General features: G+C 45.8%; 1 protein-coding gene across 14 annotated transcripts in view; it reads left to right on the top strand.

Annotated features, from left to right (window-relative positions):
• The window catches only part of LOC111841820 (disabled homolog 2-interacting protein-like), a 213,930-nt gene that overhangs the window by 153,851 nt on the left and 37,610 nt on the right, over window positions 1-22,469 (top strand). For 13 of the 14 annotated variants that reach the window (XM_072714505.1, XM_023807871.2, XM_072714506.1 and 10 more), the window contains one exon: window positions 18,927-19,080. In XM_072714505.1, coding sequence (XP_072570606.1) covers window positions 18,927-19,080 — 154 coding nt within the window. Of the gene's footprint in view, window positions 1-4,924; window positions 5,148-18,926; window positions 19,081-22,469 lie in introns of those variants that run through there. The other variant, XM_023807876.2, reaches the window with a different exon arrangement.

Raw genomic sequence — 22,469 nt, forward strand, 5'->3', positions numbered from 1 at the left:
CCCCCCCCCCCCTCCCTGTTATGTACAGAATTTCAGTTCCCAGACACATTTTCTCATTGGCAGATGACTTCCGCAGATGTTATTATAGACACATAGCAGTACTATAACCACATCTCCTCCCTGCCCTCTGTGAATCTGCTGACAAGCCCAGGTGATTCTCCTTTTAAAGAACATTAATGTCTTTGTGTCGCACATTTCAGGTTTGAATATAATGGCAGTCAACAAGAATCCAACTAAGCAAAGATCTCGCCGGCATCCAGTTTTACACATTTATGTTTTACTCACTCTTGCTATGACTTAATATTACAGTAGTTCACATTCAATGAGTTTTACACCTAGTCACTGATGAGCTGATGGTTTTCGTGTTTCACAACTTAACAAACATAGTAATTTTTATTTGTGACAATACAATTCTAATTGAACTGTGGGGAACTGCTGGAAAACATTATCTAATAGGTAATGTTTGCACCCAATCAACTTTAACATTTATAAAGATATACTGATATTTACCAGTGGGATTGGTACATAGTCGGGTGTGTTCAGGTGGACAAATATAGGGATTAATTCACTACTAATGATGATATGACAAAAAAATGAGCACGCAACTTGATATATGCAGTTTCTTGATCCCATTGCTTTTAGAATCTTTTGCAAACATATTTGGTCATGTCAGATTTTTTATGTCAGTTCTTATGTAAGTCAGTTCTCTGAGCGAGGGATATGTCTGGATGTGTTTCATACTCAAAACTGACATTGCTGTTCCTTGGGGTGTCAAGCTGTCCAAATATCCCCCCCTGCCCCCCCCCAGTTACGGCTGATCGGCCACATGTTCTCTGAGGAATGCACAGCTCTGAACGGAGGCAAGTTTCCTGGGGCCTGGGGGCCACAACACAGGGCAGTAGGACAAGCAGGCCTGGGCCTGTGAAGGCAGAGCGAGGAGAACCAGTGAAGCCACATGATAGGACAGCACAGAAACGGGGCAACCGCGGCAGAGCTGACAGCCAATCTGCTTTGCGAGGAGAACCAGCGAAGCCACATGATAGGACAGTGCAGAAACAGGGCAACCGTGGCAGAGCTGACAGCCAATCTGCTTTGTGAGGAGAACCAGCGAAGCCACATGATAGGACAGTGCAGAAACTGGGCAACCGTGGCAGAGCTGACAGCCAATCTGCTTTGTGAGGAGAACCAGCGAAGCCACATGATAGGACAGCGCAGAAACCTGGTCAGAAATGTCTCAAGGTGCAGTACACACCGTATTATCGGAGGACACTAAGGCAGAATCCACCAGGGTTACCTCTTCACTGGGTCCAGATTACACAGGCACAGTTTAGATGTTTATCGTTTAGCCTTGTGAAGAGAAGCTGTTTATTTAGCCTCGTAGCAGCTGATGATCAGTAGCACTAGCAGATATATACCATATCAGAGCAGATGTGGTGCTGTAATCGTTTGTGCTGCTTTGGGTTGGTTTAAGAAATTTCTTGGCAGGCTTGAGTTTTCCATTTCCATTCTCTCCCCAGTGTCTCCCTGTTTTTTTTCCAATCTGAATGCCAGCGGGAACTTTTTATAGATTGATAGTTTTAAGTACTAAGTACAGAGAATTTAATTGAGTCTAAAAAACGCCTCTTTGGTGTCACCGTTTAGCAAATGAGACGTGCACCAACAAGATCGTTGTTAGTCAAAAACCAGGTTAAAGACCAGGGCCCAGTTTCTCGAAACCTTAAAGCTACGTTGTTCGTAATTTCTGTCTATTAACATAGAGCTTATGAACAACGTAGCGTTAAGAAGGTTACAAGAAACCGGGTCCAGGATGCTAGTGACCAGTCGAGGAACTTCTGGAAAAATAGAGCTAATATTTCTTTAAGTGCGTGTCTTGAATACTGGCATTTTGTTCGGGGTTTCCCCACGCCCTGTACTTCCTGGGATAGGCTGCTATCTCGTTGGCACCTTGAACCGGATAATTGGTTATTGAAACCAGATAGATGGATGAGTACTACTTGAATGTCAAATGCTAGTTTATTTGGATATTTTTTCTGATATTGCTGCAATTGACAATCCAAGTAATATGCATTAAATAAGACGATGGCATTAAACAGGTGGCAAGGTGACGTAGCGTGCGGCTCTGTAGCGTGCGGCTCTGTAGCGTGCGGCTCTGCAGCGTGTGGCACTGTAGCGTGTGGCTCTGTAGCGTGTGGCACTGTAGCGTGTGGAGCTGTAGCATGTGGCTCCGTAACGCGTGGCTCCGTAGCGCGTGGCTCCGTAGCACGTGGCTCCGTAGCGTGTGGCTCTAGCGTGTGGAGCTGTAGCATGTGGCTCCGTAGCGCTTGGCTCCATAGTGTGTGGCTCCATAGCGTGTGGCTCCATAGCGTGTGGCTCCGTAGCGCGTGACTCCATAGCGCGTGGCTCCGTAGCGTGTGGCTCTGTAGCGTGTGGCTCCGTAGCGTGTGGAGCTGTAGCATGTGGCTCCGTAGCGCTTGGCTACGTAGCGTGTGGCTCCGTAGCGCGTGGCTCCGTAGCGCGTGGCTTCGTAGCGTGTGGAGCTGTAGCATGTGGCTCCGTAGCGCTTGGCTACGTAGCGTGTGGCTCCTTTCTCACCTCTCATTCTGTGGGTGCTGTTCCCTTTGTGGGGGGTTTCCCTCCAGCTACTCAAATACATGCCCAGTGTTTCCTGTGATTGGCCCTAGACTCGCCGTGGTCCTGCATTACATTTGTGGTTAACAGAAGTGTCTGGATAGGCTACTCAAAACAAGCTCTTTAAATACACCACATCTGGTGTGTAATTCACTAGTCGCCGCTGAGCGAGTTTGTGGTTTTCATCTTACATCAGCACCACTTAACACGTATTGTTATTTTTAATAGTGGTGATAAAACTCTATTTCGACTCTGGGAACCTCTTGGAAAATTACTCATGATAATTAGGGATTTGTTTAGGAGCCCAGTTCATAACTTAATGCCCACCCTGAGCATGATATGGAAGCATTCCTCTGCAAAAGAGGAACAACGACTGTTTAAAAATGCGACAAGATGGGGTGCAGTACCTGTCGCAGGCACTGTCTCTCTGCAGCTGGTCACGGACTGCACGTGGCGACTGAAGCTTTTAAGTCACACTCACCACACTGCTCTTCAGCTGTGAAATGGTTCAAATCAGCTTGCGATGCCAAAGTAAACTGTCATTTTTCCATGCACCACTTTTCCACCAGGAAAAAGTGTGAATTGCCTTCCTGGCTGCACCTACTCTGCCAAGCACCATCTCACCAAAACGTCCACGGCTCACTCTGAGAGAATGCAACAACGCTCGGCAAGGGCACCAGCCCTGGTGTGAAATGGCTATCTGTGAAATAACCTGTCTGCCATGCGCTCGGCACGTTACACAAGGCCTTTCAACACAACCAAGTCTTTACTCTAAGAAATCTATTTATTTTTTTAAGGTTCCAGTCCAGTGGGGTCTTTAGTTGTTTCATTTTAAATATTTTATTGGCTCATCGTGTAATACAAATGTATCATTTTATGTCATTCTAGTTATTGGAAAATCAATTAAGTGTACAAACAAAACACAAAAGACTTTTAAGGATGTTATAGTTGGATCATTTTAATGTATAACAATTGTTGTGTTCAGTTGTATGTAGTAATTTTGTTAGACACTCATTTTTAACCTGATTTTCCATAGGTCTCAATTCTCAGATTGTATAATCCAGAGGATTTAAATAGAGTCAGTAAATCCAACAGATGGTTTATTTTTTTTCTCAGTGAAGTATAACGCACAGCATAATCAGCCTCAGGAAAGGTTGTGTGAGGTATGCAGTTTATAGCGCACAGTAAAAACTAAACACTTGAGCATAACATGCTTGGTTAGGAGAGGAGTAAATATGCGTTTATAAAACAGGAAGTTTGGGTAAATCAGAAGGTGCTGTACAGTGAGATGAGGTGCCAACTGGGATGAACTAGACATGGTATATTTGATTTTCCATGGCGATCATAGGGTAGCAGTGTCAGAGCTAACTAGAATTATTAGTTTCCATGACTAATCTCTCGGCATAGAATCCAAAACCGCCCAGATAAAAACGGCAATTAACGATCTTAACACACGAAGCGGCGGGAGCGGCAGATACGTTTCCAAGTATCTGCTGATTTGCTGTAACGTCACCAGCAGCCTCCCTCGACATACCTCAACCGAGAAGTAATGCTGGCCTGTGTATAGAATGATGGATAGTAATGGATGTCTACAATGCTAAAACACATTACATTTAGCTGTAGGTCCCTCTAGGTAAATGATTGACATCTATACTTTATAATCTGACATTTAGCTATTACTGTATGCACTTAAATGCGCTGTTTCCAAGTCCGGTTCATAAACAACGCTGTTCGAAACTTGCGTGTATAAATCCACCAGAAAGACGAGCAGCAGCGGTTACAGCTCAAAGTGTACTGTACTGTGAAGATGGTCTTTTGCGCTGATGTTTCCTGGTATGAATGAAATGAAGTAGTTTGGTATGTCAGGCTGGGGTTGACGATACAAACGTGTTAAGTGCAGGCATGTCCAGTTTTGGGATGGATCACTCATGTAAAAGGGCAAGACAAGGTACAGTAGCTCCCTAACAATTTGCAGGAAAAGTCGAATTACAGCTTTCTTATTTTATTAAAATTACTTTCGCGCAAAAAAAGAAAATGACTTTCTCATTTTTTTTTTCAAATTTGCATTGTGTTGTTGTAAATGCAGACATATTTATCTATCATGCTTACTTTAACATTGGATTATGGAATTAACTTTATTTTTTTCCTTAAATTTTTAAGAATTGCAATGCAATCGGCCACTTTCACCAGGGTATATGACCTATATGATACATGTATTTTTCGGAATATGCAGTACGAAGGACAGAGACCTTGGGAAATGGAGCGCTATCCTTTTAAATGCGATGTGTGCGATTTGGGCGGAGGGTGTGTTTCAAACGCAGCACATTATCCCCGGGGTGTATACGAGCCGAGCCGAGCCGAGAGGCCGGCCCCAAACACCGTCTCTTTGCACGTTTGTTAAAACAGTCGCATGCAGGGATAAGAGCAGTTAAAGAGAAATGGGCACGTTTTTGGAAACCCGCACCTTCGGGAATCAGCGATTCTTTCCGGGCTGCAATGTTTCATCGCTTTAATAAACCGTAAGCGTTTATGGCTTTTTGTATGTGGTAGTTAAATGGTTTATAGTTACAACAATAATATAGTTCATTTACCTTATGCACTAGTGATTGGTGGAGAGAAGAATTACCTGTACTTTGTTTTCAGTTCCTTTTGTGGATTATTCATAATATTACATGCTTTGATTTATTCCTTACAAATTGGCTCACCGACTCTTGTGCGATCGGAGTTTTAATATCAAATGCGATACCTGATTTAGTGGGGATACTTACACGCCATGGATGATGTTATGGAAATACAGGAATTGCAGTAATAAAAAGCATACTGGTGGAGCTGTAACATGGGGAATCGAATGGTGTTTCATCGCGGTGAAAGTGAACAAAAAAAATGTACAATACACTGAAAATGCGTTTATAATTTTTTTAACGCTGCGGTGCATGCTTAATCTTTGCAATCCGGCTAGGGGATATCTTTGAAAAGTGAAATATCAGCTGAACAAAATGCCCGCATTATCTTTCCGTGCGCGATCCGGGTTGGTTAATTATCTAGCGGTGCCGTGGCAAAGGGGGGTATTTAATACTTCGTTTGCTGGTACCATCCCGTCTGTGCGGACACTTCTCATGCAGCATATCTATCGGGAAGCCAGGGGTGGGATGCTGGTCAGGGATAAAATAATATCGGTTGCAAATGACTGTAGCCCTGCTGTTACCAGCCCCAGAGCCGGCTCCTCCGTCATACTACGCAGAAAGACTTTTGCGAAGCAGGAGAATCGTAACGCGTATAATAATGTCTGTCTTACAGTACACCTTCTGCTGTAACAAATGTGCGCAGCTGTCTTCTTACGTGGACAGGTAAGCCTTAGGTACAGTTCTTGGTACCTTGATCGGAAGGGACCGGTCGCAGTCCTCAGCTGCTTTTATCATAAATCAGAAATGAAATTAACATCGCATGCAGCTAGGGCTGTCTCCTAAAGTCCTTCATATTACCAGAATTTTAATTGCTGTCGTGAGCAGTATGACCCTTGTGTACTTGCCTTATTGCGTAGTTCCCTGTATGTAAATTATTTTTTTTTACGATTTGTATTTTTACTTTGCCTTCCTTGATTAAAGTTATACTCCACGGTCTTTATATAACAGCAGCGTAATACTAAGTAGTCGGCTGTTGTGCAGGTCTGCATTGCTGTTTAATTGAGGGGGAATTCAAGCTTAAACGAAAGATTACTTGATAGCAATTTCCCCACTGCGTTTCTTGTAACCACGGACGCAATTTTCTTTAGTGGCTTGGATTGGTTATACTGAGTGTTGCCATGTGGCTCTGTTGAATTTGTTTCACTTCGAATTTGTTTCGTTATTTACTTCTTTATATGCCTTCTGAAATTCACTGAGAAATTTGCATTTCGTTGCAGATCTCTTCACTAGTCCAAAACAGTCCAGAAAATGTTATCTCTGCAGTCAGTCAGTGAAGCTGCAGACAAATGCATGTGAAATTTGAACAGTATTCTGTGGTTAGAATAATTAAAAAAATAAAATTTTGCCCCTGATCACAGATAAATTCTATGTTTGACTGCCTTTTTTTCTTAAGATTGTTTCACAAATCTATTGTGCTTACAGTTTCCTGTCCTGCCTTGTGTTGGCAGATCGCAGGTCTTATCTGTATCTCAACATTTTATGAAATCGCTGAATAAGCTGAAGACCCCCCCCCCCCCCCCCCCCCATTTTCAGCTCTGATTAGTCAGTTCTGCGTATCTGGTGTCGGGCTCCTCTATTCGCTGTGCCCCCTGCATGTATCTTAAAGATGGAGTAAGTGCTGCAGACCTCGCAGGACTGTTCTCAGGTTCCAGTTTGTGGAATGGTGCATACTTACTAGCAGGCCGCTGGCACGGGACCTCTCTGTAGGGGGCGCCTCATGTATCTTAAAGATGGAGTAAGCGCTGCAGACCTTGCAGGACTGTGCTCAGGTTCCAGTTTGTGGAATGGTGCATACTTACTAGCAGGCCGCTGGCACGGGACCTCTCTGTAGGGGGCGCCTCATGTATCTTAAAGATGGAGTAAGTGCTGCAGACCTCGCAGGACCACTCTCAGGTTCCAGCTTGTGGAATGGTGCATATTTACTAGCAGGCCGCTGGCACGGGACCTCTCTGTAGGGGGCGCCTCATGTATCTTAAAGATGGAGTAAGCGCTGCAGACCTTGCAGGACTGTGCTCAGGTTCCAGTTTGTGGAATGGTGCATATTTACTAGCAAGCTGCGGGCACGGGGCCTGTCTGTAGGGGGCGCCTGTACAGTCGGCTATCAGAGTGAACGTCAATTACAGTGACCTGCTGAGGAACCTCTGGTCACAACCAGCTTATGGCATAGAGATGTGGGATTCAGCCTTTGCACAGAAAGACTTTTGTCAGTGGCTGAGCTGTATGGAAATCTATCAGATTTACGGTACATGTACTTTTTCATAAGCTGGTTTTTTGCTTTTTTTGTTTTCATTCTGATGCACTTCTATGAGGGGCCGTTAGGGACTTTATTCAGAATTACCATGCAAATACATCTGTGAAACCATGCATAAACATATATGAAACCAAAATGCTTCACATAGTACACTGAAAACTGTACACACTTACGAGTGAAAGCATCTACTACTGAAAGACTCTCACATAATAAACAAAATAAAGGCTCATATAAACAACTGAAAATATATTCATTCACATACACAACTGAAAAGCTCTCACAAACACTAGTATGTGTGGAAGGTTTCACTAGTGTTTGTGAGAGCTTTTCAGTTGTTTGTATGAAAGCGTTTCAGTAGTATGTGTGGAAGGTTTCACTAGTGTTTGTGAGAGCTTTTCAGTTGTTTGTGTGAAAGCGTTTCAGTAGTATGTGTGGAAGGTTTCACTAGTGTTTGTGAGAGCTTTTCAGTTTGTGTGAAAGCGTTTCAGTAGTATGTGTGGAAGGTTTCACTAGTGTTTGTGAGAGCTTTTCAGTTGTTTGTGTGAAAGCGTTTCAGTAGTACGTGGAAGGTTTCACTAGTGTTTGTGAGAGCTTTTCAGTTGTTTGTGTGAAAGCGTTTCAGTAGTACGTGGAAGGTTTCACTAGTGTTTGTGAGAGCTTTTCAGTTTGTGTGAAAGCGTTTCAGTAGTATGTGTGGACGGTTTCACTAGTGTTTGTGAGAGCTTTTCAGTTGTTTGTGTGAAAGCGTTTCAGTAGTACGTGGAAGGTTTCACTAGTGTTTGTGAGAGCTTTTCAGTTGTTTGTGTGAAAGCGTTTCAGTAGTATGTGTGGAAGGTTTCACTAGTGTTTGTGAGAGCTTTTCAGTTGTGTATGTGAATGAATACATTTTCAATTGTTTTCAGTGTACTATGTGAAGGATTTTGGTTTCATATATATTTATGCATGGTTTCACACACATACACACACACACACACACACACATATGGATGGTAATTCTGAATACAGTCCCTAGCGGCCCCTCATACACTTCAGTCTGTGTGTGCGTGCACACTGCAGGATGTTGGCATTCCAGACAGGACCTTCTCCCGCCTTGTGCCCTGTGTTACATATAGCAGGCTTCAGGGTTTTATTTTCCCTGAATCTCATTGGAAGATGGATTGATGGATGGATTTGGGTAAATACCTTTAAAAAGAGAGTCAGTGGCACCATTCACAAATGTTCGACTAACTAATTCAGATCAAACTGTTTATGTCTGCTGTGGAAACCTGGTAAAATCTGTGATTACAGTCTGTGAAGCTGTAAATCTTTGCTGCACGATCTATATATATATATACACACACACACACACACACACACACATATATGACTAACTGACTCTGAGGAAGAATACCATGTTACCTGGGAATAGTAGTGGAGAAGGGCCTAGCTGGGATGGAAAACAAATTGCATCTCTTGTGGCTTCTTTAGCACAAGAGAAAACACCTAAGAAAAAAGAAACAGGACCGAGGAAACATCAACAGTAGGGATCTAATACCAAGGAAAAGAGAACTGATCAAGTGTGCCAACTGTCGTACAATTTCCGTCATATCACATGCCAGCAATATTATGCCAAAGATCATTCAACAAAGATTAGAGTCCAAATTGCCTGCTTTATAAGCTCAATTCACCAAGGCCAAGGAACAAGAAACTTCACTGCCAGCCTACAAAGGATATTCAGAATAACCAAAGAATGCCAGAAGGAGGTCAACATGTGCTTTATTAATAACTACAAAGCCTTTGATTGTATTGACCATTTCAAACAATATTACCAGGCAAATGGGTGTAGCAGACGCATTTTATTTGTCTCTATGTGGAATCTCCACGCTGGAGAAGTAGTCAAAATTATGACAGAATATGAAGAAAGTGAGTGATTCCATATTGGTAGAGGAGCTGGACAAATGTATATTTTCACCATCTCTATTCAACCTGCTATGTGAGTGGAGTTGGACTGGAAAGGTCATCAACACCAAAGGATCCAAGAGTCAAGAAGTGTTACAGACTGGCACTGCAATGAAGGACCTAGAAATATCTTGGGAAGTGCTGATGTATCTCTCAGAACAAAGATGAGAAGTATTCTGAATGTGATATTTTCCAGCTCTAAATTATGTGGAGTGAAGAATCGTGACAGGAAGAGTGTCAATGCCTTTGAACTTGGGTGCTTCTGAAAACTTTTATGAAGTCTGTGAACTGTAAGGGCGGTGGCGCGATGCTCATCTGTTACCACTGTAGCCTCGCACCTGCATGGTTGTGGGGCTGAAATCCCACCTCTGCTCTTTGTGGGGAGCTTGCATGTTCTCCCCATGCTGTGTGGGCTTTCTCTAGGTGCTCCATTTTCCGTCCACAGCTCAAAAACATTTAGTCAGGGTAACTGGTGTCTTTGTATTGCGATAAAACATGATAGTGTGTATTTGCCCTGTAATGGACTGGAGCTCCATCCATGTTGTACCCCTGGGGTAGAATGCAGGCCCCCTGTAGAACCCATGTCAGCTGGAACCAATAAAATGTCATGTCAGTTTGCTGAATAAATGGATATCAGTTTTATTTCATCAGTCTCATTTGCCACTGTGCAACAGCAGTTGTTAGAAATCTTTTATTTTTCAGAAAATGATTGTGGAATTTTAGCTTTATACCCCAAATTTATACAGTTGTAATCATGCTATATGAATGCTGGTAGTATTATCTGTTTTTCCTCCACCATACTAATCTGTCCATCCACTAGTAAAGTGGAGGGGGTGAGAATTCAGCCATTCTGTCCCTACCACTTCAGTAACTCAGCTTCAGTCGCTAAGACATCACTCTGGGCAGTGGCTTTCTTTAATAGGTCCCTCTTATCGTTATGACGCCTGTTAGCTGTTAGCTAGCCAGATTGCTGTCCTTTCACATGCTCTGTAGCAGTCTTGTCATTAATGACCTTCCATGGGGGCAGGCAGAGAAAAACAGAGTCTGCCTCTGCCCTTGCTGCGTCACAGTGGGTGGCAAGGGAAAGGTTCCACATGCGTCCCTCACCATGCTAACTCGCTAGCTCTCCTGTTAGCCTCGGGAGTAGGACAGCTCATCTTTTGATAATCGTACGGAGTCAGTAAAGGCCCCGCATTACCCAGAGCGATAAAGGAACTCTTTTCACCTTTCTGTTTTATTTTTGATTGGCTTACTGTCTGTGTGTCAGTGGGTTTACCTCGCGGATCCTCACCTGTTGCGACAGTGTTTTGCGTAAGAGGTTTGACGTCACCTTCCACCTTGCTGAAGGCACGTCTTTAGCAGCATGAGAAGAGCCAGGATGTTGGATTTGCTCTGTAAGAAGGATTGTGAGACATTTGCTGTAGGTATATTTTGTCCCTTAGAGCATGGATCCCTCCTGCCTCCTGGTAGCTTGACCACTGCATTCCTGCTGTAGTTGCTTACAAACCCAAACCCTTCACAGTGTATAATTATTTAAAACCATTCAACAAAGAATACATTTTTTCGTGGCATGTTTTTGAAATCTTTTTACCTGTCAAGTGTTGCTTCACAATCGTTTTATGTATAATTTATAAAGAAAGTATTAACTATCTATGCTATATAAACAATAAATAGACGAGTTTCCTTTACAGCCAGTCTGAACAATATTTTATAAATATAATCAAAAAATGCTTGAGTTGAAGTCCATTTTGTTTGTGTTGACTTTCCTGAATTTCAAATTCCTGAAAGAATTGCATTGCGTTGATATTTTCTAGTGACCAGATCTGGATGAGTCAGTGTTGTTGTTGATTTATTCTTTTGTAATGAGTCAGTGACATGATGGTGTGTCTTGGGGGTGCGTCTATGCCCTCAAAGCCCAGGACTGTGGGGGTGATTGATGCTGTGGCTCTGTGTGCAGAGTTTGCATGTTCTCCCAGTGTCTGTGTGGATCTCCGCTGGGTCACTTGGTTCTCTTGCATTGTTCAAAGGCATGTTTCTTGTTTGTGTGTGTGTGTGGGGGGGGGGGGAGGATCCACCAGGAAAATCTCTTGCATATTTCGTGTTTGCTGATGTCTTTTAATTTTGTATAGTGTGACCCTCTTGTTATGTCTAGTTGGGTTCCCAGAATGCAATGCATTGATTTTATTCGGCCTTGTCTTTCCCGGTGGGCTTGTAAACTCCCTGGCAGTGGGACTTGATTTTCCCTTCTCAAGGATGACATCATTATTATAAAGCAAAAAAATAAAAATCCCATCTGTCTAATCGTTACACATTTATACATTCGAAGGTTAGAGGTTTTACTGCTTCACAGTAAAAGTGTTTCTGTCGCTGTCCTGTAGAGCTTCTATTCCAAATCAGTTGTGTTTCTATAATCAAGAATAATTTTATTCATTTCTTTTAAATTAACCATAGCTAAAGTCTTTTAGTTCTGAAGTCACATATACTAGTAGCCGAATGTTGGATCAGCTAAATACAGGCAAATAATTATGGTCTGACATGTAAAGCTGGGTTCCTCCCAGCCCCCGAGGGTCGGTGTTTTTTTCTCGACTTTCCGTTTCTGTCCAGACGTGTCTTTGCTAGGGAGGCTCTCTAACCAGCAGCTCGTTAGCTGGGTGGCTCGGACTGAACCTGCACGCAGTCTCTGTTTTGAAGCTGCTGCGTAGTCAGACTCCGGCTGCCTTTGTAAAACAGGGGGGTTAATCGGCATCCCCCACCGTGCGGAGGCGAACACAAGCTGTTCTGGAAAAAAAAAAAAGCATTGCTCTCAGAAACACAGCACCCAGCAAATTAAGCCAACTTTACTCCTGGGGGGAGGGGTGGGGAAAGAATTGCTGTAAGCCTCTCAGTTCCACTGGGATTTGTTATGTTGAATACACATTGGGGGGGAAGGGGGGAGAAAAAAAGAGCTGAGCCAATGGACTTCCATGGCGGCCTGGAAAAGCAGCGTGTGGGAGGGGGCTGGCCAGAACAGACGGTGTGACGATTGGCAGCGGCGTCAGTCATCCACACAGGCGGCCGCTGGTGTCCGGGCGGCTTGACGTGCCGACGGCCAGCGTGCAAGGTCTCCACAAGCCAGCCAATGATGAGCCGCAGATTCTGCCGTGCCTCTGGACCGTCACTTCGAGAGCCAGAGGAGATGATGTATAGCTGCCAGACGAGTAGAATGGAATAATTACGTCTTTATTGTGTTCCGTAAGCGGCCAAAGGGGAAACGATTCCCAGATCCTACGATTCACCTGACACCGTGAGATCTCCATGACTCCGTCATTTGGGAGACTCTGTGTGTCGTCATGGAAGCCGTGTGGAGGTTCTCTGTGGGCCAGGAGGCCTGGCCTTCTTGGGAATGGGGGGGGGGTTATCCTTCCGTGGCGTCTCTGAAAGCTGACAAGGTCACCAGGAGACCAAAGGGCCGCTAGCCAGGAATCGACCGATCCGTGTTATGAAGTGTTTATTGATTTTCCCCAAGCGTATTCAAAAGGAGGGGCGGCCCCACCCCCAGGCACATCCGCGGCCCGCTGACGTGCGAGCTGTATGTCGCTGGGGTGATACTGACGCCTGCCGAATTCGACAGGGACTCTAATTATCTGTCTTTTAGTCCAGAAGCTGATATTAGGAAGCTACAAAAAAGAAATAAATAAGCGATAAGTCATGGCTGCACAGGAGCTGCGAGTGCAGGAAGGTGTAGCCACAGAGAAGTGGCATGTTTATAACGCTGGATTGCTTTTCACGGGACTTTGCATTTCATTACAGCTTTATAGAAATGTAACAGCAGTTTACACTGATCCAGCCATCACCAGCGGCTTCCTAACAGTGAAAGTGATGCACAGCACCGGTCTCCCACAGCAGCATGTCGTAGCTGTGCAGGACACGGGGTGCAGGGGCCAGGCTCACTGGGGACCGGCTCACTGGGGACCGGCTCACTGGGGCCCGGCCATGGCTCACAGGGTCCCACCTCACAGGGGCCCGGCTCACAGGAGCCTGTCTCACTGAGGCCTGATTTGCAGAGGGTCGGCTCACAGGAGCCTGTCTCACTGAGGCCTGACTCACAGGAGCCTGTCTCACTGAGGCCTGACTTACAAGGGCCCGGCTCACAGGATCCCAGCTCACAGGGACCTGTCTCACTGAGGCCTGACTCACAGGGTCCCAGCTCACAGGGGCCTGTCTCATTAAGGCCTGACTCACAGTGGCCCGACTCACAGGGGCCCGGCTCACAGGGGCCTGTCTCACTGAGGGCTGATTTGCAGAGGGTCGGCTCACAGGAGCCTGACTCACAGGGGCCTGGCATACTGGGGCCCAGTCCGACACAGGGGCCCTTTCTGGCTTGGTTCTGGGATGCGCCTAACCTTAGACATCAGATGCAGCGTAACGGCTACCTTGAGAAACTGGCTAGCTGCGTTAGAACCCCCAGCTGCCCACGAAGCCCCATTCCTCATGTGTTTACATCAGATGCACAAGTGGTGGAGTCTTGAATACCACAAGTACCTCATTCAAGTTCCTTCTTCTTTTCTTGTATGCACACCAGATGTTCTTCAGAAGATTCAAATGGCAAAGTGCTGAATTCTAATTAAGGTCTGACCTTTTAAGTGGTCAGATTCTTACATATCTCAGGCTAAAGTACATTATTTCTCAGAACTCGTTTATGTTTTAAAATGAAGAGGTTAATAAGATTTTGTCCCCCGTTTACCCTGATAGCTACTGCCGTGTTGAAATTAGAGGCCTGCTGTCTGATTACAAATGATTTATTTGATATCAGTGACATTTAATTATATTCTGAACCATAACACGTACTCTTGTGTAACTTGTATATTTCTGCCTTGTTAAAAAATCGGTTTGTACAGGCGCAGTCTTCAGAGAACATGAAAATGCTGTAAATATAAAATAGTGAAAAGGTTATTCATGAAATTAGCTAGCTCCAGCTGATGCACCTTTGAATTGCCGTGTATTGAAGGACCTACTCATTCTTGACTTCTGAGCAAAGAATGAAGAGGATGATTTCATCCACTTCCTCTCTACTGCTGGCAGGGAACTTTTTTTAGCACGTCTTATGGATTATTGCATGCAGATACTGATGTTTTTCAGCGGCTGAATTACTTTGCATTACTGCAGATCCTCTGTGATGCCTAAATATTCAGTGCTAAATGTGAGTCTGTTTAAGTATGAGAAATCAATTAAAACTCTGCATTGTATGTTAAATATTTTTATAGTGGAGAAAAATGTTTTCAAAAATGAGAAAAGTATCACAAAATGAACAAGTCTGTTTTTAAAATGGCTAATTTGCCCTATATATTTTCATATGATATGATGGATATACATCACCGTTATTTAACTAAGGTGATCCAGTGAGCTTTGGCTGGTGAGTGTCACCTTATCAAACTGGAAGAGCACAGCAAGCTGGAACCCAAACCAAACATCTCTGCTGGTTCCAGCAAGGCGTGACGTCTTGGCACTTTGTGTCTACCTGTCTGGGCTTTCCGACCTCAGACCTGAAATGGCGACGTGGTGATGCTGGTTCACCGTGTGGAATCTGACCTCTGAGAATACAATGCATTACAGGCAGGAATCGGTGTATATCTAATCTCACACTCCCAAAACTCCCAAAACTTCTTGCCTCATCCTCTCTCTCTGTAGTCCATAGAAATATTTTTTTGGAATATAAATGTGGAAAACCATAGTAATTTTTACCCTTGATTTTCATGTACATGATTATATTCATGAATATAAACATGACTGTAATCAGCTCTAAATCAGTGTGATCTGCACATAGGGAATAACCGTATCATCGTTGCATATGGATCAGTAAAACGTTGCAGGTTTTGCTCCACATACAGCCGTAACTCTGCTAGTAATGCATTCCATCTTCCATGCCCGTGCTCACAGAGACACCGCTCTTTAATTTTGTGATTCCTCCCGATTGCTGGATGTTCATCTTCCATGCTGGCCTTCTCGGAGGCCACGCGCTGTCTGCCTGCACCGCCACCAGATTGCATCCCCTCAGACCCCCCTACCTCCACTCCGGGGCCCACAAGATATGAGACAGGAGAAGCGGGCGCTGTCTGCTGGGCTCAGCTGAAACAGGAACTTACAGATTGTGATAATAAGTCCGATTTAATTAGATGGGCGGCAAAGATGAGCTGGGAAAGTCTGACAGCCAGAGCCTAAGAGGCACTTAACTCTCCTGATTCCAGAACCATCTAGGAACCATCGGTCTGGGCTGTGCTGAAGGTCATGATATTGAGTTTGCAAGGAGATAAATAAAATAGTCAGGTTATTTACATAATGGCTGTCCGTCCCCAAGGTTGAATGTCTTCCTGTCCTCTTCCATGTACCCAAGCTTCTAATGGGATCTTATCAGAAAAGAAGAATCATCCTTTTGAGAATATTTCCTAGTGCTGTGCTGTGTTTGTAACTTTAAGGGCCACAAAAAAAAGCTGAAAATGCAGGTAAGCATTGCTAAGCACTTGTTTTTTCTAAGTTTAAACCTTTTCAAGGCTCAGACTCTCACTGCTGCTTCCATTATTGTTATCATAGGAGAAGAGAGGAAATAATTGATGCTCTTTCAGCAGCAATATGGCAGCAGCATCCTTTCCGGCATACAGCTTGAAGTCGCAGGTCACCGCAGTCGCTCCACGTCGGCTTGGGCGCGGAGGGATTGTGTCCCGGCTTTGTGCTGCCTGCAGACTGTCGCCGCCGTTAGCAGACTCCCCCACCCGGTCCTGTTTCATTAAGAGCATTTCTCCTAACATTTCGTTTTGTGCAACAGAAGAGCTTCTCATTGGAGACTTGGGATGCTTCCTTTTCGGTTTAAGATTGAAGGTTCCCGGCATTTTGTGACACCATCTCAACCTACGTTTAATAAACAGACTTGCGGAAATGAACTCATTTAAGATATCTTTTAGAACCATAAAGAATCACATCTTAATGCACAAGTGTGTTTGTCTTGGGTAAGACATTAACATTATACTTTTTGCATTTGCTGACTAACTAGGTCTCAGTGTCTGAATGTACTGAATGCTGCAAACATTCCACATTGCTTTAAGTATAATTGTGCAAACACATTCTTGCAAACATCTAAACATAGTTTTGACTGATATTGTTTTAAATTTTTTCTGCAGTGTGTAAGTGTTTATGTAGAATGGCTTATTGTGTGATCTGAAAGCAATGTTTGGTTTTGAGCAAAGATAAAATAGTTTCACAACGAATCAAAGGTTTTGTGGATGTAGTTTGAAAATTGGGTTTGGTGTTTACTGTTTTGAGAAAAGAATGGAAGGTTTCAGCAAATGTGCTTTAACAATTCAGAAGAGCTGTAAGAAAATGGCACAAGCTGAACGATGCTCTCGGAAGCTCTGGGCTTGACTTGAAATCCCTGAGAAATCACTGACACTGCACCAGTAAGGAAAGGTGTTAAGCGGTTTAAGCATATTTTACGTGTGTTATTCCATAAAACTGTGTATTAGGTGTGAGCCATGCTACAGACAAGCTTTGGCAGAGGCAGCTGGTACCATGTCCATATCACTTCTGTTTTCAAATTATTTACTGTAAAAATTGGCCATCACTGCACCTGTCAACAGTCTCTGTGCGTATCCCCTGATCTCTCACTGGATGCAGTCACTGTGCGTATCCCCTGATCTCTCCCTGTCAGTAGTCGCTGTGTGTGTCCCCTGATGTCTCCCTGGCTGCGGTCACTGTGTGTTTCCCCTGATCTCTCCCTGGCTGTGGTCACTGTGCGTATCCCCTGATCTCTCACTGGCTGCAGTCACTGTGTGTATCCCCTGATCTCTCCCTGGCTGCAGTCACTGTGTGTATCCCCTGATCTCTCCCTGGATACAGCACTGCACCATCAATACCCTGATCTTAATAAGAAAGGGTGGGTCGAAACGCACAGAAATGTAGATCGTTTCACACAATTTGCACAAACCTTTTATAACAAATCAGTTTACATACTAATCGCAATGTATGCCTATTTTATGCCTTTGACCCTTGCTGTCAATTAATTCTCTCAATGAAAAGCTCTGAATCCCAGTCTGTTATTTCCCTGTTTCGTTACATTTTTTTATTCCATGCTGTTCATCAGGGCCCAGCCGATATTTTAGAACTCTTAGAAGAAAATGTAAAGTTCATTGTCTGCTCTGCTTAACAAAAGCACCATACAAATTAACTGTGTTCACACACTGAAGTTTTTTTTGTGTGGTGTAATAAAATATCTCCATTCCCAATAGATCACTAGCGGCTCTTTGGCCAAAGTGACTAATAATCCCAAGCAGATGATCCCAGGAAGCATAGCTGCTCAGCATTTTCTCCTGGACAGAGAGAGAGAGAGAGAGAGAGAGAGAGAGAGAGAGAGAGAGCGCTCCTTTTCTCACCCTTAAAGAGACACTGTCAGTGCTTCATCAATGAGTTTTCTGTCGATGCCAAATACATTTGTAGAAGCGTACTGTCACCTGACTGTCAGGGAGGCCTTACTGCCCTGCATTTGATCATTGTACATTTATTTCAGCTGTGACTCCTGTCCTCTCTCTCAACTGATCTATTAACTAATTCAAGTCTGTTGCTCTTGTTTTTAACTCATCACTGCTGCTGTACATGCTGTTCGGTTAACAGGGGCTGTGCTGGGATCTTATGACATCAGGGGCTTAGCCCAGAAAGCTAATCTGTCCGTGGGTCTGCCCGCCCCACCGGGCACTTCTGAAGTGATGAAGATCGCAGCACGACGAAGATTTTGGGAAAGGCAGCCCTGGACTCGGCTTGTTACGATGCAGGCAGATCTCAGATTGTTATCTGCACTAAACAAGCCATTTGGGGCTTCTGACATATCTAATAGTTAGTATGCAAACAGCGGATTTACTGTAGATCATGTGCTCAATGGGTTTAATATAAGATGCTCAGAAGTTCTGAATTCAAATGCTTCTCTTCCTATAGAATCCCATAGAGACTGACAGGTGACCCCTACGGTGTCTTGGAAAGACGAATGGAGGTTGTGTGTGTGTGTGTGTGTGGGTGGGTGGGTTTGTGTAGATCACATTTGGGGACCAAAATGTCCCCAAAGTGTGGTAAAACCTCAAACTACCTTACATTTGGGGACATTTTTCAGGTCCCTATTTGGATAAGCTCAACTTTATAAAATACTGTGGATGCAATAAAAAAAGTAAAAATGCCAAAAGTCTTGTATTTTGTTTAGTTACTTATGGTTAATGTTATGGCTGGGTCGGGAATAAGAGTGTTGTGATTGGAATTAGGGCTTTGCCCATAGAAATGAATGGACAGTCCCCACAAAGTTATGAGTACAGGTGTGTGTTTGTGTGTGCGTGTATTTTGGTTCGGCATAACAGAAATGCAGGCCTTGCACCGCTGTCCTCCATGCTCATCTCTCTGACCCCCTGCCACTGCAGGTCCCATCTGATGCCGAAACTGAAGGAATCTCGCTCCCACGAGTCTTTGCTCAGCCCCAGCAGTGCGGTGGAAGCTCTGGACCTCAGCATGGAGGAGGAGGTGGTGATTAAGCCCGTTCACAGCAGCATCTTAGGCCAGGACTACTGCTTCGAGGTGAGCCGATACCTGCCCCACCCAGCACCAGTCCCCTGCTCTCCCCCAAGTCCATCTATCCCATCCTAATTACACACTAAGGCTTGCAGTGATCACTGCTGGCGGCCTGCATCTGAGAGCCGGCCTGCATTTACCCCTCTCTGCTTTCTGGCTGCCTCATTTATACGCCAGTAAGATTTATTGTTAGTTGTATTGACCCAGTGCTCAGTCTGCCTCCAATTATCTTAAAACTGCAAAAGTGTCTGCCTGAGGAAGCCATTTACTCTGGCGGCCAAAACATTAAATATTTATCGCCGCTGCTCCCATTTCATAAACGCCTCATACACAGCATCAGCGATTTGTTAGACGGCCAGGCAGAGTCTGCCTCTTGGATCCTCGGCATTTCTTAGGCATCGTCGGGCTACAGGAATTCAGGCCAGGAACGGCTGTTCTGTGAAGATGTCCCTTTTTTAGCCTTCTTGGCTAAATTTAGTGTCTCTGAGCGCAGAAAACATCTCTCAAACGAGCACTTGCACGTCCCGTTAGTCGGTGACGAATTCACTCAAGAGGGGACTGATGTAACACTCTGGACTATGAGGGAAAGCGCTTTTCATGTCATGTCAAAAAATAAATACATCATCCGTGGGCAGATTGTTTTGACAGAATTTGTTTTAAGAACCGAGCACAACAAAATGTGAACACTGGTCTTTACTAGAGTCTGTCGGCTCTGTTTCGGTGGCTCTTTAGGCAGGGAGGCAGAGGCGGCCTCGGAGTTATGCTGCACCTGCTGCTCAGCCCTCAGCCCCCTGTAAGATCCAGTGTCCCTTCGCTCCTGGGTACGCTCTGTCCCCAGGCCCCTGTAATAGCCAGTGTCCCCTCGCTCCTTGGATACGCTCTGCCCCCAGGCCCCTGTAATAGCCAGTGTCCCCTCGCTTCTGGATACACTCTGTCCTCAGGCCCCTGTAATAGCCAGTGTCCCCTCGCTCCTGGATACACTCTGTCCCCAGGCCCCTGTAAGAGCCAGTGTCCCCTCGCTCCCTGGGTACGCTCTGTCCCCAGACCCCTGTAATAGCCAGTGTCCCCTCGCTCCCTGGATACGCTCTGTCCCCAGGCCCCTGTAAGAGCCAGTGTCCCCTCGCTCCCTGGATACGCTCTGTCCCCAGGCCCCTGTAATAGCCAGTGTCCCCTCGCTCCCTGGATACGTTCTGTCCCCAGGCCCCTGTAATAGCCAGTGTCCCCTCGCGCCCTGGATACGTTCTGTCCCCAGGCCCCTGAAATAGCCAGTGTCCCTTCGCTCCCTGGATACACTCTGTCCCCAGGCCCCTGTAATAGCCAGTGTCCCCTAGCTCTCTGGGTACGCTCTGTCCCTAGGCCCCTGTAATAGCCACAGTGTCCCCTTGCTCCCCGGATACGCTCTGTCCCCAGGCCCCTGTAAGAGCCAGTGTCCCCTCGCTCCCTGGGTACGCTCTGTCCCCAGGCCCCTGTAATAGCCAGTGTCCCCTTGCTCACTGACTACGCTCTGTCCCCAGGCCCCTGTAAGAGCCAGTGTCCCCTCACTCCCTGGATACGCTCTGTCCCCAGGCCCCTGTAAGAGCCAGTGTCCCCTCGCTCCCTGGGTACGCTCTGTCCCCAGGCCCCTGTAATAGCCACAGTGTCCCCTCACTCACTGACTACGCTCTGTCCCCAGGCCCCTGTAAGAGCCAATGTCCCCTCACTCCCTGGATACGCTCTGTCCCCAGGCCCCTGTAATAGCCAGTGTCCCCTCGCTCCTGGATACGCTCTGTCCCCAGGCCCCTGTAATAGCCACAGTGTCCCCTCACTCACTGACTACGCTCTGTCCCCAGGCCCCTGTAAAAGCCAGTGTCCCCTCGCTCCCTGGATACACTCTGTCCTCAGGCCCCTGTAATAGCCAGTGTCCACTCGCTCCTGGATACGCTCTGTCCCCAGGCCCCTGTAATAGCCACAGTGTCCCCTCACTCACTGACTACGCTCTGTCCCCAGGCCCCTGTAATAGCCAGTGTCCCCTCACTCCCTGGATACGCTCTGTCCCCAGGCCCCTGTAATAGCCAGTGTCCCCTCGCTCCTGGATACGCTCTGTCCCCAGGCCCCTGTAATAGCCACAGTGTCCCCTCACTCACTGACTACGCTCTGTCCCCAGGCCCCTGTAATAGCCAGTGTCCCCTCACTCCCTGGCTATGCTATGCCAGCTCTTCCTCTTCATTTCTTTCCGCGTGCAGTCTGCGTGAGCCAGGGCTGATGCCACGTCTGCCGGGCCCCTGGCACTCGTTATTCCTGCCTGTTCACCCGCAGGCTGCCACCTCCCCCCTCCCCAATCCATCAGGTCTGTGCAGCTGCAGCCATGCTTTTTATGCAGTGTGTGTGTGTGTGTGTGTGTGTGTCTGTGTGTGTGTGAGAGAGAGATAGTGAGAGAGGGCGTGTGTGGTTAAAGTGTGTTTAAATGTGTGAATTTATGTCAGCAGTTTGAGATTTTTTCTAATGAAAAGTGCTTGATAAATGTACTATTATTATTATATTTTTTAAAGGGAGACAGAAAAACTGTGTGTGTGTGTGGGGGGGGGGTGACTGTGTGAATGGGAGGGAAAGAGTGTGTGCATGACGGTGAGTATTTATGTGTCAGAGTGTGAAAGTGAGTGTTTATGTGTGAGACAGAGGGAGTGTCAGTGTGAAAACGTTGAGCTGCAGCTGAAGGCAGAACTCTCGTATTTGTGAAAAGCGGATCAGAGCAGGACAGATATTTGTTGACGTCTCAGTTGAGCAGGTCGGCCCCCATTAGTGTAAATGTATTAAATGTGTGCTTGTGGCTAAACTTGCCAGTAGAGCGAACGGATCTGATTTGAAGTCGTCTGGCTGACAATTTAAGAGAGATGGCACCCGGGGGGAGGGTCGCATGGCCAAAGCCAGAGCAGCGTGGTGGAGCCCCAAGGGCTCGTCCTCCCTTTGTTTACACTGCTCTGTTTGCTCGCTGCCAGGGCTGCTGCCTGCCGGTACCCCATTTCCCGCCTGGCTGGGCCACCACGTTCCCCTACCTCTGGGCATTATGCAGTTCATTGCCTTGGTTGCTGCATACGGGGGGTGAGGGCATTTACGGGGAATTAGGGACTGTAAGAATGACAGCCCTCTGCCATCTGGGCCTAGCAGTGGCCATAGAAACGACTGTTTCACTTAATTCGGAACAGAGGACACTGGGCAGAATTGTTGGTGACGCTAGTATTACTGATAGTTTTACAGGGTCATTGAGTAGATGCTTAATGCGTCCAGTTTTTATACAATAATGGCAGGGTGAATGGGCTGCACTCATAACCTAATGGTTGCTAGTTCAAGTCACAGAGGGACTGGGCTGTAGGCCTCATAAGCAAGGTACTTAACCTTGATGACTTCAGGAAAACTGT

Source organism: Paramormyrops kingsleyae, chromosome 7 (assembly GCF_048594095.1).
Source record: "Paramormyrops kingsleyae isolate MSU_618 chromosome 7, PKINGS_0.4, whole genome shotgun sequence".
Lineage (NCBI taxonomy): Eukaryota > Metazoa > Chordata > Actinopteri > Osteoglossiformes > Mormyridae > Paramormyrops > Paramormyrops kingsleyae.